Source organism: Cupressus sempervirens, chromosome 5 (genome assembly GCF_028749045.1).
Source record: "Cupressus sempervirens isolate cs-2001-9-10 chromosome 5, ASM2874904v1, whole genome shotgun sequence".
In the NCBI taxonomy this organism is placed as follows: domain Eukaryota; kingdom Viridiplantae; phylum Streptophyta; class Pinopsida; order Cupressales; family Cupressaceae; genus Cupressus; species Cupressus sempervirens.
The window spans coordinates 202,062,704-202,080,420 of NC_143122.1; the positions used below are offsets into that span (position 1 = coordinate 202,062,704).

A 17,717-nucleotide genomic window follows, 5' to 3' on the forward strand; every position below is an offset into this window, starting at 1 on the left:
TTTTGAGGTGTGCTAAAATTTTGAATAAGTTAGAGGTGTGCTCACAGTTAACTGCTAGTTCCAAATTTAGAGTTTCCATGCACCGGAAACACATTTTGAGAGTTGTTTAACTCCTAGAAACATTCAAAGAAAGCTAAGCTTCCATTTTTAGAGCTTCTAGTGACTCCTAGATCCTCTTACAACTTCTTCTTATCTACTACTTCTTTCTTTTTTCGAAGAGATCTCTCACTCTAAATAAAAAATGAGGACATGATTTCTTATAAATTCAGAAATGTAACATGTATACTAGGTCGATATTTTGGTGCAATAATATATGCTTTTGGTGCTCTCATTCTGAGTGTAGTTATTCTTGTTGAAGGGTGTTATTTTTGTGGATTCTTGTTCATGATAATAATGGAGCCAATAGCTTTGTTGTGTTGATTTGATTGTGTGATATTTTAGTTCTGGTGTTTGTCGCATGTTGACAAATTTCGCTGATGTACATAGTTGGAGAAGAGATCACCCTTTTGTTCCTACATAGCTTGTCATCTCACATGAGTGCACTTTTTGTGGCCTTGCGATTTGATAAGAAGTGAAACATCTTTCGGTTTTACTAAATTTTCATCGACAATTACATCAATGGATTTGAGCAAGCGCTGCTCCTACTTTCATTGGTTTCCTACGTGATGTTTTCAATGATTTAACTCACAGACGTGTTGTTACCATGGTTTATGTTCGTTAGGAATTTCCCTTTTATGCTATTTACTTTCATCTCTTATTACCTTATCTTTGTTATTTTCTTTGCTAACCCTTGGTTAAATTAGAAATTCATATAGTTGCACTATTAGATTGCATTCATTTAAAAATGAAAAATACCAAAAACATATCTCTTTTTGTGGTTAATTTTCAAACAAGTAGATTGATTATCTTATCTGAAATTGGTACAAACTAGGAAAGGCCTCTTTGTGAACAAATACATATATCTTCAATTGAGCGGATTCTAGTAGGTCACAAGATCACCTGAAACCTTGGAGTTGATCCCAGATCAACTTTTCAAGAGAGGAGTTCGAAAGGATTCTTGTTGTTAAGCATCGTGCAAAACAACTCAACATGACTGTTCCTAAAACCTTGAAGTATTGGGTAAATTTGAGTAGAACCCATTGGAATATTGAATGAATGATTTTAATCCCACTTATTTGAATTACATGAAGGGTATTAGGACCATATATTCTTGGTTGGTGAAGGAATTGTGGTAGTTGTCCTTTGGAAGGAGACACTTGCTAAGTTAGGGAAAGTTGTGTTGCATAAAAAAATAGATTGTAAAAGGATTGTTATCAATAAACCTTGGAAGGTGAGACAAGTCCTTATGGTGATCTTGGAAAGGCCCCTTAAATTTTAAACCATTGGATGGTTTTGTGAGTAAACTAGCTAGTTAAGCCTTGTTGTGAGATAAACCACAAGTTCCTCTAGATCAATTTACATTAATGATACACTTCTCACATCACAAAATGAGATCAACAAATGATGACATCCCACAATTTAGGTTATAATAGACTTAGATCACTATGTCAAGGACCAAAATAAGGCCTATGTATTACAATTGCAAATCTAAGCCAAATTATGAAAGTACAAATTTTTATCACATTTGTTGAAAACTAATATCAGATCAAGAAAATACCAAAAAAACCTTGTTCACTTTCAAAAAATATTCCAGCTAAAAAGGAGTTCACATGAGCTCAAATGAGGCCTTGGAAGTTGCAAATATTGGGATTTGCATTTTTAAGAAAAACTTAGAAATAAAGATCCAAGATCACCTGAACCATTGTGTAGATTGTGAAATTATAACCCCAAATAAAAAATTATTTTAAAAAGGAGTCTAGATGTCTGAGATATCATTGTTTGAAAATCGCCTCTAATTTTTATTTTTTTGAATCACCACCATTGAACTTCCAAAATTCAAATGGCCCTAAATTTTTCCCCATATGTCTAATTTGGGTGCAATAAAATTTGATTTAGGGGTTTTGGACCTCCTTTATGTGATGCTAACCTCTGATTTGCACCACCAAGCTCCAATTTTTACCTACAATGGAATGCCACAAAATAAAAAACCCCAAATTTCCTCCAAATTATGATGCAATGATGATGCCTAAATTATCAAATTTTGCACCCATAAATGAATCAATCTGTGATTGATATTCTTGAGAAGAGTTCTTTGCACCTTGGAAGCTATAGTACCATGTTAGAGTCTTAGGTGACTCTATAACACCCCCAAGATCAAACAAAAGACCAAGATAATATTCACAAGGTATTGACAAGACAATTACATCAAGATACAAGGAAGGTATTATTGATAATAAACAAAAATGTGTTACATGGATATTATATTGATTGAGTCCAATGGAAGGCCTCCTTATATAGGAATGGTGATAATATACAATGACAAGGAGAAGATAAACTATCACCTACACAAGGTAGAATCACATGTCCATCAAAGTTGGATCATCCTCCATTATATAATGAAGTATGTGCAATGATGAGGATTATAATGTCGTATGTGCACTAAAGGTGGATTGAGATAACAACTATCAGCACCTAGAGTGGAATTCTCCTATACCATGTGCTTAATTGAGGTACAAACTCTTAGGTGTCTCAACGACAAACTACCATGCAATGCATTATCCTAGGTAAGCTTAAGTAAAGTATAATTAGTGAATATTTAATTATACCAACATAAAGAAAAATATGTCTAAATAATTTTGAAAAGTAAAAAAAATTGAAATAAAAATACATGCACTCATTAAGTTTATGCAACATATATGTAGTAAAAAATGAGTGCAAACGAATAACACATATAACTATAAAATTAATGAGCAAACCTAGATAGATATATGCATAAAATGAATAATCCAATGCATATAAACTCTAGATCTAGACACCAAATTAGAATGAAAATATTATATGGTAGGTTCACTAAAATTTAACATAAGTGAACTTAGAGGTAGCAATGATAGAAAGATTGATTGACACAATGCACACATTAGATCTAAATGCCAAATTATAATAGAAATATCATATGTGAGGCTCACCAAAATTTAACTTAAAATAATTTGGTTTGGTATGTTAAAAGTTCTTTCTAGTGTGGTTCCCTAATATGACACCAAACCAACCTTGGTTACATTAGAAGGAATATGAACCACTAGGCTCAAAAGAGCTTAAAGTACTAATACTATGAAATGTTCCTTTGTTATAATTGAGGGTTGATTAGGAAAATGTGAGTGGATGATGAAAGGTAGAAGGCTATAAAGGAGGAAAATATGATTTTCAAAATCCACAGACCAACATAGAGTAGGAAGATCAATTATTTAACAAAAAACAAATCTCAAAGGCTGCAACTAACCTACAAAATCAATCTTGAAAGGATCTATAGGGACTAGATTGACTTAGTTGATCTGTTCCACATACTTCTAAATATTTCTAATCAAAAACTATCACCAAGGTCCTTAACTTTCCAAATTTGATCCCAAAATTGGTGCTACTTAAAACTACACACAAAAAAGAGAAGAAATTTCATGTAGAAAGTTGACGAATAAACTTTGAAATTGAAATGAAATATGCATGAAAGGAAAGCATGCTATTATAAAGTAGAGGATGGATTTGAAATATAAATATTTTATACCTTCACAAATGGATTCAATGTTATAATGATTAAGAAGATGCTTTTTGTTCTTTTGAATGTTGTTGTTAGATCTTAAAATGTAGAGAAGAATTAAGTATTCTTTCAAAAATGCATAGACCTACAAATAATCCTTAAAATGTCTAACGTTGTTATGGTTGATTACTATTTCTGTGAGAATAATTATATTCACATTGATATTTACGTATTTGAAATAAGGGCCTTCTTGCTTAATTGAGGTATCCTCTACTTGGCCTTAATGAGGGAGAAAATGCTTGTTACAATAGAGAAGATTGCCTTCAAAAGATACCTTGGATTCTTGAAATTCTATTGAGAATATCTAAGATGGGAGATTGTAGGTGAGAGCTTAAATTGTTCTTGTCTTATGTCCAAATAAGGAGTGATATGCAACTTATATACCTAACAAGAGCATTTCAGAGTTCAAAAAATGAAGGTAGTTGATGGTTTTAGAATCCCTCTTAACCATTTAGACGAGCTCCCAATTTAAATTTTGGGACAAAATTTAGAGAATAGGCTAAATGGATTGACATATTCCTAATGCCTCAAAATTTGGCTTGGAGCTTAGGATTGTAGAGAAGATGCTAAAATGAAAAGTGGATTTGGGGATGGATCAAACATAACAAGCATAAAATCTTGAGAGCACTACAATGGGTTCCAACTAAGAATCTAAGTATATGTGCTTACAATTTAGGATGGTACATTAATATTAAATTGTTGTTCTAACTATATAAATGATTCAATCCTTATATTCTTAGTGTTTAAAATGTTATTTCATCTACATTTTTGTTCAAATCTATTTGCAAATCATATTTTCTTAGACCTATATATAAGTGTTAGATAAAAATTAAGAAGTGCATTTAGGAATTTATATAGGAAGATTTAAGTTGAATCTTTAATTTTGAGCCAAATTCTATTTTCTTGGACATGTCTTAGTTGCTAGATAAAGCATTGTAGATCAAGAAGTCTCTTTTGAGATTTTATATAGTAATATTGATATTGAAACTGTAATCACCCAAAAATGGTCATTTAGAATGTGAGACCACTTTCTAGCATTTTTGCTTAATTTATCCATTGCTTATTCTTGATCAAATCATTGCTTTGTTATTTATTAGATTATAACCTATGGTTTTACCACTTTATCCTAAATCTTTTATTAAATTGAAAGAACTTGCTCCCTTTAAATTAAATTAAATCCCCAAAGTTCCACTTATCCTAAGTGTGCACATAAAAAACATTATTCCTATTAAAAAAAAAAAATAAAAGACTTTTTGTCTCACATGAGGGGCACTTTTCTATGTGAGAGAAATCTTTATTTTCAAAATAGCTTTAATTCTCCTTCACACTTATTTTTCCTCTTAAAGTCAACTGTTGATCTTTCTTAGGTGAGATTCTTGTGCACATGGATCACTCAAGGCTCATTCTCCATTGTTGATTTTGCCTCTTAATCTCTACCGTCCATTTTTGTTTAAAAGGAGCCTCTCTCCTCACTCTCTCATATCTTAGTCTCTCATGTTAAGGTTATTCTACATGTCTTCCTATAGCTTTTGGAGTACTTGGAGCATTCTTGTATTCTTAACTTCGTCTTCATTTTACTTCCATTATGACATACTTTTTGGCTTAGGTTTCCCTTATGCTATAGCTTAGCTTGTATAGCATAACTAGGAGGATCTTATAATCCTTTTTGTTAGCTCTTGCATTTCATTTAGAATAGCTTGCATTTGCATTGCATCTACCATTGACTCTTGGATATTGGCATTCCTGCTTCTACTCTTTGAATCTTTCACTCTATGGTGCACCTTGCAAGGGTTGTTTTAGCTAGGTTCATTTGAGAGCCACCATCTCATAGCTCTTGCATGGGATAGATAGGAAGCTCTAAGATACCTTTTGAGATGCTCTTCATCATGAGTATTCTCAAGTATAATGGTTTATAGAAGTGTACCCTATTTTTTTAATACAAGAACTTCAAATTGTTTGAATCAAACCTCATCGCCAAATTTATTAGGTGGAAGATGCAAAAAAAGGTGATGGAATATCATATAATTATCCTATCTATTAATGATTGATAAATCATAGTATTACTACCTAATACTACAATTTAGGAAGTATATTTATTATTATAGATCCTAAAGTACTAATGTCCTAGGGACGAACATTGAATATTGCATTTTCAATATTCACTTGTCAAAATAGTTGGTGTATATGATAGTGGATAGCTATTTAATTTTCCATAAAGGGTTATGTTGGAAGGAAAAAGTGAAGAAGAAGAAGAGAATGCTCATATATGTGATAATGTTTGATGGATATAATTACTCCTATGGTCCAATTTGGACGAGAGGAATGGATGTATACCTAAATTTTGGCAATGCCATTTGGAGATGTATATGTTGATGGAGGATTATTTTTAAGTCTACATCAATTTATGTGGGGAATAATTCCATTTAAGTACCATAATATTGTACTTAAGACAAGGTTAATGTAAGTGTAAGATATGCTTATAAGGATAATGTGTGCACCTTTATCCTTTATATTATTCTCTACTTTGACATGCATGTGAACTACATGAATAATGCATGATAAAGTGAAAAAATATGATAAGTGAAATAACAAATAGATTTGAGACTAAATGATTTAAATTATGCATCTTGATTTAAGTGTGCTTTTGTAGAGTTGTGTTTTTAATCTACACAAATAGACTTAAAATGTTAGTAATGCTTGCAAGAATATTGATAGAAAAATTGTACCATATGTAAGCATAAAAGAAACAAAAAGTATAAAAATTGATTTAACAAAAATATTATATGTGTAGGACCCATGAAAGTATCACTTTAACCAATTGTAGTATATGCCTTATGAAGTTTTTGCTTCAAGAAATTTTAGTGTAGGAGAAATGAAAGTTTCACTTTTAATAATTGTAGTGTAGGGTTTTGTACAAATTTAACTAACCATGTTGTGGAACTGATGAAGCTTTAACCAATTTTTGTGTAGGATCCATATAGGTATCGCTTTAAGTAAATCAAATGAAAGCTATAAAAGTGTCACAAATGGGATACATGTCCCTCTCAAATTGAAGAAGAGAAGAATGCAACAACCATAAGTGCTAATATTCTCTCCCTAGAATGTAAGTGCATTGATAATTTCACAAAAGACTTACGTATATTACACTAAACATTGACCCATTTTTATCTCCCAAGTGTGGGGACAAAGCTCATACTAAAACTAAGCCATGTAAGATTTGGAGTGTATAAGAGCGTGAACTTCCATGTATGGGGTAAGTATGTAGAATGACATAGATATAATATCATGAGACATCATCATATGCACCACAAATGGTATCACCATGTAAGAGTAGTGGCACAAGAAATCAAATAAGACGGATCATGCATAATCTGGTATAATCACAATAATATGTGTGCTTTCCAAAAGAATAGTAAGGAGTTAATTGGATTGAAACGTAATAGCTATAAATGCCTTCAACTTGGAAGGAAAACAAAATGATATATGAAAAAAGACTGATAAATATAATATAATATGACCATTCAAATGTCATATCATACTTCTTGTGATGGTTTCTTTAAAATTGCATTTTGATTGCAAATATCTTGTTTGTTTAAATATTATCATGAGACCAATATACACTCATTACAAGGGAACACACTCAAAACCACCTATAGAAGTCCAAGAGTCGCTAGTTAGAAACTCATTTATATTTAAAAACTGCCTCCATATTAGAAGTTAACTTTGGAAGATCAAGGTTCAACTTAAAGTCCTTTTTAGAGAATCACCTATAGAAAATTAGAGGCACTACTTAGAAACCCAATTCTATTTAGAAACCACACCCATAATAGAAACCGACTATAAAAAGTCATTAGTGATTGAAGTTATCATTTTAATTTAAAATAAAATAAAATAAAACAAGAAGTGGAATATTAGCAAATCCCATTTCGAAAGCACAAAATGAAATATAATATACAAGGATTGGAATATTAGGATCCATTCCTCCGGCTTCCACTAGGTGCCCGACCTTGCTGAGGCATATTTGTAGCCTTTCTGGTCGCATTTTCCCCCGTAAAAGATAGGCAGCGGTACCACTTCGTGTGAATCACCCTTCTCTTCATAGTTTTACCGTTATCTAGTCAAACATGCAAATGCATCCTAGCCTTGAAAGAGAAGTAACAATAGAATATTTGTTAGATAATGAAGAGAGACGAGAAAATGAAAACAATTGATTATTTGTCAGATGTTGAAAAATGGGCTTCAGGGTCTTCTCACTATAATTACAACCGAAGGAATCTCATTCGTCGATCCATCTTGTGTGCGCTGCTGGTGAAGGAAGTCCAGGACAACAGTGGCCGGTGAGAACGCCTAATCAAGATATCTCTCGTTGCTTTAGAGGTAAGCAATTGAACTTAATCAAATGCTTTTAATCTGTCATACTGAATCTTGCTTCAAAACTCTCTGTTTTGACAAAATACAATACATTCAATAACCCATTTATTCACATACTAGAAATTCTTATTACCTTGCCCTACAATGGCCGATCAACAATCAAGCCAGACATTCGAGGCTCCAGATGCCCAGAATCCAACCGCCCAGGAAGATAATGGGGAAAGTAATTCATATTGGTGCTATCAATGCAATAAAATGGTTAATCTCGAACCCCATGAAGAGGGATCCCCGATTCTTTGCAGTGAATGCCACAGTGGGTTTGTGGAGGCTAGAGCTACTGCTGAAGTTGTTCCAAATAGGGCTAGGCGCCAGAGGTCTGGTAGGCTTGAGAGGGGTGATAGTAGTTATCAGAGAAACGTACTCAGGGTTTTGAGAATGTTGACAGAGCTTACTCAGTCAAGCCCTAGGATCCAACGAGCACGAGTCGCGAGGGATGGGAACTTGGGGGGGACAAGAAGCCAAGGTGGAAATCAGCCGGATTCACAGGAGGGGCCTCTTGTGATCAGTCAGCCAAATTTGGGGCATACACAAGATGCATCCATTGATAACGAGTCAAGCTTGAACCAAGCACTAATCGCATTTGGTGATAATCAGCCAAATTTTAGTTTTTCACAAGCCGCATTTGTCGATAATCTGACAAATTTGGGAATCCCACAATCTGAATCTGATGATAATCACTCAAATTTGGGACACCCACAAATTGAATTTGATGATAATCAGGCTAATTTAGTTCATGCTGATGCGTCAGAAAATGGAAACAATGAAGTTATCGAAGCCAGTGACTTTCTGGAAGAGGGTAACGAAGAGGATGATGACAATGTTTTGAATATTGAATTGGATATGTGGGATTCATTTGGGTACGATGACGATGATGAGGATGATGATGATGGGGATGAGGAAGATGAAGAGGAAAACGATGCATGGGAAGAGGTTGGTGAAGGGGACAACGCAGAAGGACAAGGTGAAGAAGATACTGTCGATGTAGGGGCTGTTTTGAGCTCTGGGGAAATTAATGGGGCTGGGGTGGAGCGACAAAGGAGGCCAAATCCAAGGAGGGATGTTTTGAGACTGCGCATAAGGGATTGGACCTCATTATCTCGTGGGGCAACACTTGAAACATCTGGAAGAAGTATTGATTGGCATGACATAATGCAAGGTCTGGAGAACAATAGTATTGAATTGAGATTGAGTCTTCCTGAAGAGGATACGTATGTGGGTAATCCAGCAGATTATGTTGATGATGCCGGCTATGAAATTCTTCTTCAGAATTTTGCTGAAAATGATAACACTCACAGAGGTGCCCCCCCAGCCGCGAAATCTGCGATTGAGGGTCTGCCTTCAGTTGAAATATGCCAAGAGGAAATAGACAGTGGGGCTGCATTGTGTGCAATCTGTAAGGATATGATTCCTTTAAGGGAGACAGGGAAACAATTACCATGCCAGCATCTCTATCACGGTGACTGCATCATTCCATGGTTAAGTTCTAGAAATTCATGCCCAATATGTCGATATGAACTACCTACTGATGATGCTGATTATGAAGAACAGAAAAAGCAACGCAATGTGATCCAGTCTACAAATTCTGACTCTGGTATGGCATCACCTAATGGAAGTCTTTCGTAGGACAAAAATATGAACTGAACATATGAAGTTTATAGGTCATAGCTGTCGGTGTTTTGTCATTTCCAGTTTGCTGCAATTGTTTTGACAGGCTTATTGGTATATTATTTGAAATGATTATAGTAAAGCAAAGCAAAGCATTCAGGAAATGAACAAACTCAGATATTATTTGAAGCATGCCTGCTATTGATCACAATTGAAATTCACTATGCCAAAATCTTCTAGATGGATTCTGTGTCTCAAGCATTTTCAGGCATGCATGTTTCCAGCAATCTTTCTTATAATGCTCACTTGGTGCTATATGTATTGAACATCTGAAATGCCAGTGCAGAGGTAATGGACATTGATTTTTAAAGAAAATCTTCACCTTGTTTGTGGGTATGGTTGTCAAACTTGGAATTTGACAATTATATGAACCATTTTAAATTACTGCACATTCATTCAGATATTGGATGCCAGGCTTTTGTTGACTTATATTATTGCACTTTGATTTGAGGCATTTCAAATTATGTAAAATTTGATTCTCAGGCAATGAAGTCAACTGTCTATATTAATAGCAAGGCCTTTATTATCATGCACAAGATATACATTGTGGCTGACGACTATATTCAGCAGGCTAGGTTAGTCGCAGTAGTATAACTAAAAGGAACTGCTGGATGACAATTGTCTGTGTACCTTAAAAGAACTAGAGAGAAATTTTCTCCGTCTGTCCCATCCGTGATGTGTTTTTTAGCTCATGACTTCTTAATATTTCATGTGATCTTGTAGATTGCATTTGGTGCCATCTTCAAAATACACGTGTTACTATTTGAAACTTTACCTTAAAGTGACTATATATGTGTCTATTTTCGGTGCATGTTAATTATATATCAATTCTATGAACAAAAAAATTTCAATTTAGCCAATTTTACTGGTATAAGTAGGAGATATTTTTCTCAACAAGTCAAATTGTGATATTGCTATCAGGATTTAACTCTCTAATTTTTAAATTCAAACTCACAGTTAAATTCTGATAGCACTATCACAATATAAAACATTACATTCCTTGTGTTGTAAGGATTTACATTATAGAAAAACAAATGATATGTCGATGGACTGGAAGAGAGGTGCCATTTTGTAACTTACTTGTTATCACTAGAGTGGGCTTCCTTGTTTCGTTAGTCATTATATGGCTTCCCTTGTGTCATGTTCTGTAAAGTTTTCCTGTAGGACTTGTACATTTTGAAGTCATGTCTGGTGTTATTGACAGCACTGTGCAATTATTTTGCTTGGTGTTCTTGACCTGTAAGAAATTTGCATGTCTTTGTTCTCCAGTTGCCTGGAAACTTGGTACTTGTAGACTCCCCAGGTTTGTTCCTTTACAGTTGCACATACCTCCTAGTGATCGTATAAAAACCCACCTAATGTGTGTACCCATAGTCAGAGGGAGGGGGGTACTTAGAGATGCCAGAGACTGGTACTGGTACTGGTATTGCTAATTTTGAAAAGATAGGAGATGGGATACTTTGCGATGCCTTTCTTATTTGTGTTGTATTATTTTTCCAGTTTGTTGCAAGATGTGAACGGACACAAGGATGTATATGAAGGTTAAAGATAGCATTTGTGTTTGTTAGTGAAAATTGTAACATGTTTAGTGGTTAATTCTTTGTACTAATGGAAATTGAAAGATCTTTGTACTTTAAAACTCTTATCACACTTGATTTTATGAAGGAGATGTTAATTACAATTTATTTTTGAAATTTACATTGTTGCTGCATGTTTTTGGCAAATCATGATGAAAACGAGGTCCTCTTTCAAGGAAAGTGAGGAGATGAAGGTTGGAAAGTAATTTACCACATCACGTTTTTTTCGCTTGAGTACACAAATTCATCAAAGAATAAAATCTGACTTTTACTAAACGTGACTTTTGGATTGATGACTTGAACAAAACTCTTGGGACAGGAAAAAAGCCTTTTATGGTCGAAATACTTTTGAATAATCTTTGTAAGTTTGGTAGAATATTCAACAACACATCCAATTTAATTTTTGCCATGGATTCGGGGAAAAGGATAGTTGAATATATCTTACATCTATTTTTATTCAATTCCACTTGGTTGACAATTAGTCTACTGTCTCATAAACATATTAAAACCTCTTCAGTCCACTAGGAGATTAAAACATAGAGATCCAAACATTACTGCCAGGCTCCATGAAAGTATAAAATCGTTACAGAACTTTCTTTAGGGGTGACTAAATTCCAGAAATTTGTGAACTTATTCAGCTGTCTTTTTGATGTCTCTTCAATCATTTACTTTTTAAAATGTTTTTTCAAGCCACAGCTAATTTTTGGCAGAACTTTTATGTGGGGGGCTTTTGAAAGACAAGTTTCATAGTTTGATTTGAACTCAATTTCCTACATCAAATTTGCCATTCCAAGTGGGTAGCAGATGAGTTGAATAAATGCTTGATAGGCTAGTTAAACATTTCTTTGGCAGTCACCTAGCATGGCAGTTATGCAGAAGACTCGTCAGCACAGAATAAATTTTTAAGTAAATATTTACCTTATCTGATTCCATTATTGCTTAAGGGTTCTTATCTGTTGGTAGGAACAGCTAATTGGAGGCTTGCTTGACTTGGCTAGTGTTTACCGTATAGAGTAAACGGTTTATTAATGCATTCAGACAATAGACAAGAACGTGTAACACATAAGTATTCCTTTTATTATTCGCATGTATACAGAAGATACTACAATATTCGATATGATTCATTACAATGATGCTCATGATGTTTTGAAAGTCCCTTCTGGACGGTGTACATATACTTTCCCGAAGGGGTGACTCAACTGTCACGTGCCCGTTCGGATACAATTCTACCCATCGGCTACAATATAGATTTTACTGACAACAGCTAGCAACATATAGAATCAAGCAACTATTTTGTAAAACTAAGTTTTGAAATGATATCTGGGATAACAATTAGTATCTTGGTTTGTCAAGGCGCTGAATTTTTTCATGCAGACCTTTTTCTCTGAAAAGCTGGTTCATAGCAAAATTTATCTTTTGAGTTTCAAATTCTACATTCCCGTTGATGGTTACAAGTGTATGGAAGTGGACAGACTGTCAATCATTTCTGTTTCCTCATTCCTTAATATACATACATACATACATGCTGTCAGTTTTCACTATGTATATGTATTGAGGGTAACTCAGAACATTAAAGGCCCTAGGCTAGTTCTTGGAGGAACATGTCGCAGTCCTGATTATGTAACTGCACATGAACATGCTCTCCTAGTTATGGGCCACCTTATTGTAGTGTTGTGATCTGAACTTTGGTCACTTTCATGATTAATGCACCTTTTCTACCTTTACATAACAATGTTAGGACGTTCTACATAGAAACTTTAACATACAAAGGGCAGTTGGTTTTCATCCAAACATGAGTTATGTGTACAGACAACTGAATTATCCACACATTTGTTTAAATTGAGGTGACGTAAGGAGGCAGCGGCTATGCAGGCATGAGAAATTTCAACCATACGAAGGAGATACTTGATTATTTTTTGAAAAGTTGTCAAAAAAGCACTATAAGGAAAACGTTTTCCGTTGCTGGATAGGCACAGGTATGTAAGGACAGTAGGTCCCTTTTGAATTATTTTGAGAATAACCATCTTAATTGTGATCTGTAAAAGTTATTTATCTAATGGCTTCCACAATTATTAGGTCGAACACATGGCTGAGAAGTAAATTATATCATTAAGGATATAAAACATCCCTTGAAAATATACTCCGCAGCATCTGGCATGTAGTTATTGAGATAGTGTTTGCTCCTCATCATCCAGGCCCATTTCAAAATGAGAGACTCTGACTGAGCTATGGCATTTAGTTAAATGGCTATAAGCCAACACCTCTGCTCAGCCAAATTATAAGCATTCATATACCACATTTCCCAATAATTGCTTTCTATGTTAGTTTGTTGAGTAAAAGGTTCATGATTGTTTCCTTTTATCTAATGCTTGTCTTGAGCCTACTTTTTAGTCTATAGTGGACTGTAGTAACGCAAATGTGACCAGCATTGAACAATTGGACTACGGCTATTAGCGAAAAACCAACCAATAATATAAAGGCACAAACAATTTCTTTTGAAGTCAACATGAATGATCATCATTACAAGTAGACCATATGGTCCTTTTTGTTCTCAAAACACAATATGATCCTTGTCTTCATGTACCCCTCAAGAAACTACAGCTGAGTGACTTCTTTGGCTCTTTGGACACAACTCTAGTGCATCCACGTGCCTCTTTATTGATTTATATGGATAATTTTGTCTCTTTCATTTGTTGGATTCACTCATTTTGGCCTTTATATCACTTCATGAATCAAGTTTCATTTAGTGATCAGATTTGATTTTTTATCTGGTTTTCATTTAATTCTTCCTTTTGCAATCTAATTCCACTGTGGTTGGGGTTTGAATTTCATGTAAATCTTAGTTATGTTTGAACTCTATAAAGGTCATACTGTGCATAAGTTTTGGATTATTCTTTGGTTCTTTGCACCAACTTATGATTAGCGACTGTAATTTCTTGTTTTACCATGCATTAATGAAGTTTTATTTTTGACCTTTTTCTACATTCAACTATTTTGTCCATATTCTAATTGCCTTGTGTTGGGTGCTTCTTTTCTTTGTCCTTAGTTTATATGTTGTGTTAATCTATTGGTAGCTATTGTCTTGTGAATGTTTAAACCTTGCAACATCTGTCAAGTTGTAAGTTTCATGTATGTCTTTGAGATGGAATAAGATTAGGAAATATGTATGTTTGGGGCTTTATTGATGTTAGTGTATTAATAGGCAGAGAGAGTAACCAAGTTTCAATATGGTGTATCACCATATTTTCCTTTCTACATTTACTTTTCAACATTCCTTCTCATTTTTCCTAAAAAGCAGTATGTTCGGTGCATTCTAATTGTAAGAAAGTCGACCTTCTTTGAAGATTCAACCTCAAAGTGCAAGTCCCATATTAGGAGGTTGTTTCTATGTTTCACAAGATTGTTTGGGGATGAAGTCTCAAGCATGGATGCAAACTTCTGTGAATTTTTGGCACACTCAATGGGACACAAATTCAATGATATAGAAGTTTGCTAGTTAGCTGACATAAAATCCATTCATTTAGAACTTGGGTGTTATTCTTAGTTCCATCAATGTTTGGAGGCATTGTATTAAACTCCATGGTGACTCTCTTTTGTGAATTTTTGGCATACTCAATATGACACAAATTCAGTGATATATAAGTTTGCTAGTTAGCTGACTTAAAATCCATTCATTGAGAATTTGGGTGTTATTCTCAGTTCCATCAAGCATTGGAGGTATTTCATTAAACTCCATCGCGACTGAGTGCAAATCTACTAGTTTCAAGTATAAATAGTGTTGTTATGTCTAAAGATCATTTTTGATCTTTTTATGTTTTCTATATTTTCTATGATTTGAATCTTTTAAGAAGCTATAATTTGGATTCATTTCATAGAAATGTTTATTATTTTCCCCATATCATGAAAATGCTTCTTCTCGACCCTCATACCATTGTCAACCTCGACCACAACTTGGTTACGACCCAAACTCATTTGCAACACAATACAATCAACATGTTCAATATGCTTACCATCCTTCAATCCCCACTCCACCAGTGCGAAGATCTTTAGATGATAAACTTGAGGCCATGTTGGAAATTGTGGTACAAAATATGCAAAACCCGGACAAGAAGTTTCAAGAATGAGGTCTAGTGTTTCAATACCAAGGAAGGGAGACCCAAGAACAATTACTGGATTGGGGTAAAGGGGCCCATGAACAATTGTTGGACCTTAATGGGTTGGTTGATGAAATCAAGAGGCAATAGAAGTTTGATGTGCAACAAAAATGGAGGTCTAGCAAGGGCAATATGAGGAGGAATATGCTTTTCATGCCTCTCCTCATCAACAAGAGATAGATTACTAGGCTTTCTCATTCACTCTCTAGAGTACGAGACATAAAAAGACAATTTGAGAAGGACCTTGCAAGAAGGATTCCTACACCATAGGAAGATACAAGGCTTAAGCTTGCTCAAATGCGAGCATTTGAAGCACAAGAGACTCCTAGAAAAAAATTTGCTAGCTTTAGATTGAGCAACCCTCCCTTTTTGCGATATTCCACACTAGAACTTAAGACCGCTTAGCCGTTTGCTGCAAACCTTCCACAAAGGGAGACCTAGCCAAACATGTTACCTTTGTCTACATTTGAAACCCATGAGTTGCAACATGTTGTCATGCAGGAAACATGAAAGAGGGAAGAGGACTTAGTCCTCGCATTTGACTATCATCCCTTCTTTGTGGAGGTGGAGGAGGAATATGAGCATGAACATGAAGAGGACCTATTGTAGAAGGATATCGAGGAAGCTATAGAATAAAAAACCTCTTTGCAGGTTGAGATAAAACAAAAAGGAGATCTACTCCTCTTATTAGAAGAGCTTCCCTTCTCTGACACAAAGGTGGAGGGAAAATAAAAATAGAAGTTTCTTAAACTCGAGGAACAAATCATAGTTGATCAAGCTTCAGATGGGGAGGAAAGATCACACCTACTGCAAGAAAAAGAAGAACAAAGCCATTAGTTGCAATAGGAAAACAAGCATGAGCAAAATGATGAAGAAAAGATAGATGCAAGGCATGAGCTGGAAGATGTTTTTTCTAGTATCATAATGGATTTTTTCTCAAGGCTTGACACCGTACGAGTAGTTTCCATGGAGGTGACTTAACAACATGAGAAAGAGGTGGAGATCATATCTTCACAAGAAAGTGAAGAGCCAATTTCAAGCCAACAAGATGCAAGTGTTTCAAAGCACAACAATGTGGTCAAGGCTAATTGCTCAAACCCAATGCCATCAAGAAGATGTGCCATTAGGCATCCAACTTTGCACCAAATGAACATGTTGCCTTCATCACGCTTAGTTCAAAGCATGTGGGTGAAGATCACAATGTCCTGGTATTTGAGAGCTTCTTTGCTCTCAACATTAGGAAGAAATTCCAAAATGCAATAGTATGGATGTCACATTGACTGTTTTGTCTTCTTACCTAGATGCTTGAAAGAAACAAGAAACTGGTTGGGAAGGGCATCTATTTCAATAAGTTAGTCAATGGCTTTGCTTGATTTCTTATTTGTAAAAGTATAAACAATAGAGTAGATTTTCTATGCTTTCCACGAAGTACACAAGCACAACTATTCTCTTTTTCACTGAGGTTGCATATTTTTGTAAAGTTATAGGTGGTTAACTTGTCATTCTAGTTTTGATGACTCCACACCTAATGGATTGCTTAAGGCCACAAATCATATCCTTAGCACGCAATCATTCGTATGAGTTGCAAGAAATATTGGCTTTTTTTACCATGACCACTAGCCCGTCACTGATAATCGATAACCGATTTGAGATATCTTTCTATGGTTTGATCTTTGTAACATGTCATGATTTCCAATTTCGATGTAACATGAAGGATCAACAAAGTAAAAAGTGCTTCATTGATGTGTTTATTTTTATCGACAAACTATTTATGAAGGGGCTTTTCCTATGTTTCATCAAAATCTCGGGTGGGCTAACACATTGTGTTATGCTCATATCACACTATTGTAGGGTTTCCTTTTTCCCCTTCTGAAATGACAAAACTAGTCTAGTTTTGCCACTTGGTTCCATTTGGTTCGATCGTAGGGTGATATGGGCTAGTGCTTTTATCAGTTTCATCAAATTTAATGTTGTGCATCTTCACAATGATCGTCAACCTTGGTTTCTTTCGCATCATCTCGTTTCGGCTCCTTGCAAAATGATGAAGTCTATGGGTTAATGCTATAGTGGGTTAAAAATTTTTGTTAACTGCCTCGATGTTTTTTTGCTAGTGGCATGATTTGATTGTTTGCGACCATGACATGTTATTAGGACTGATTATTCAATGCTAAACAACTTCTTTGGCTCTACGAATACGACACT

The 17,717-nt window shown here is 34.8% G+C and overlaps 1 protein-coding gene across 1 annotated transcript; it reads left to right on the forward strand.

Moving 5' to 3' along the window:
* The first annotated feature begins 7,675 nt into the window (after window positions 1–7,675).
* LOC149555112 (uncharacterized) lies at window positions 7,676–10,293 on the forward strand. The gene is made up of 2 exons (XM_089829122.1): window positions 7,676–8,065; window positions 8,180–10,293. Exon 2 carries the CDS (start codon window positions 8,204–8,206, stop codon window positions 9,740–9,742), a length of 1,539 nt encoding a protein of 512 aa, XP_089685248.1. The 5' UTR covers window positions 7,676–8,065; window positions 8,180–8,203; the 3' UTR covers window positions 9,743–10,293.
* The last annotated feature ends 7,424 nt before the right edge of the window (window positions 10,294–17,717 follow it).

What these genes read in the sequence shown, in the direction of transcription:
- LOC149555112 (XM_089829122.1), top strand. Translation starts at nt 8,204, where the DNA reads ATGGCCGATCAACAATCAAGCCAGACATTCGAGGCTCCAGATGCCCAG.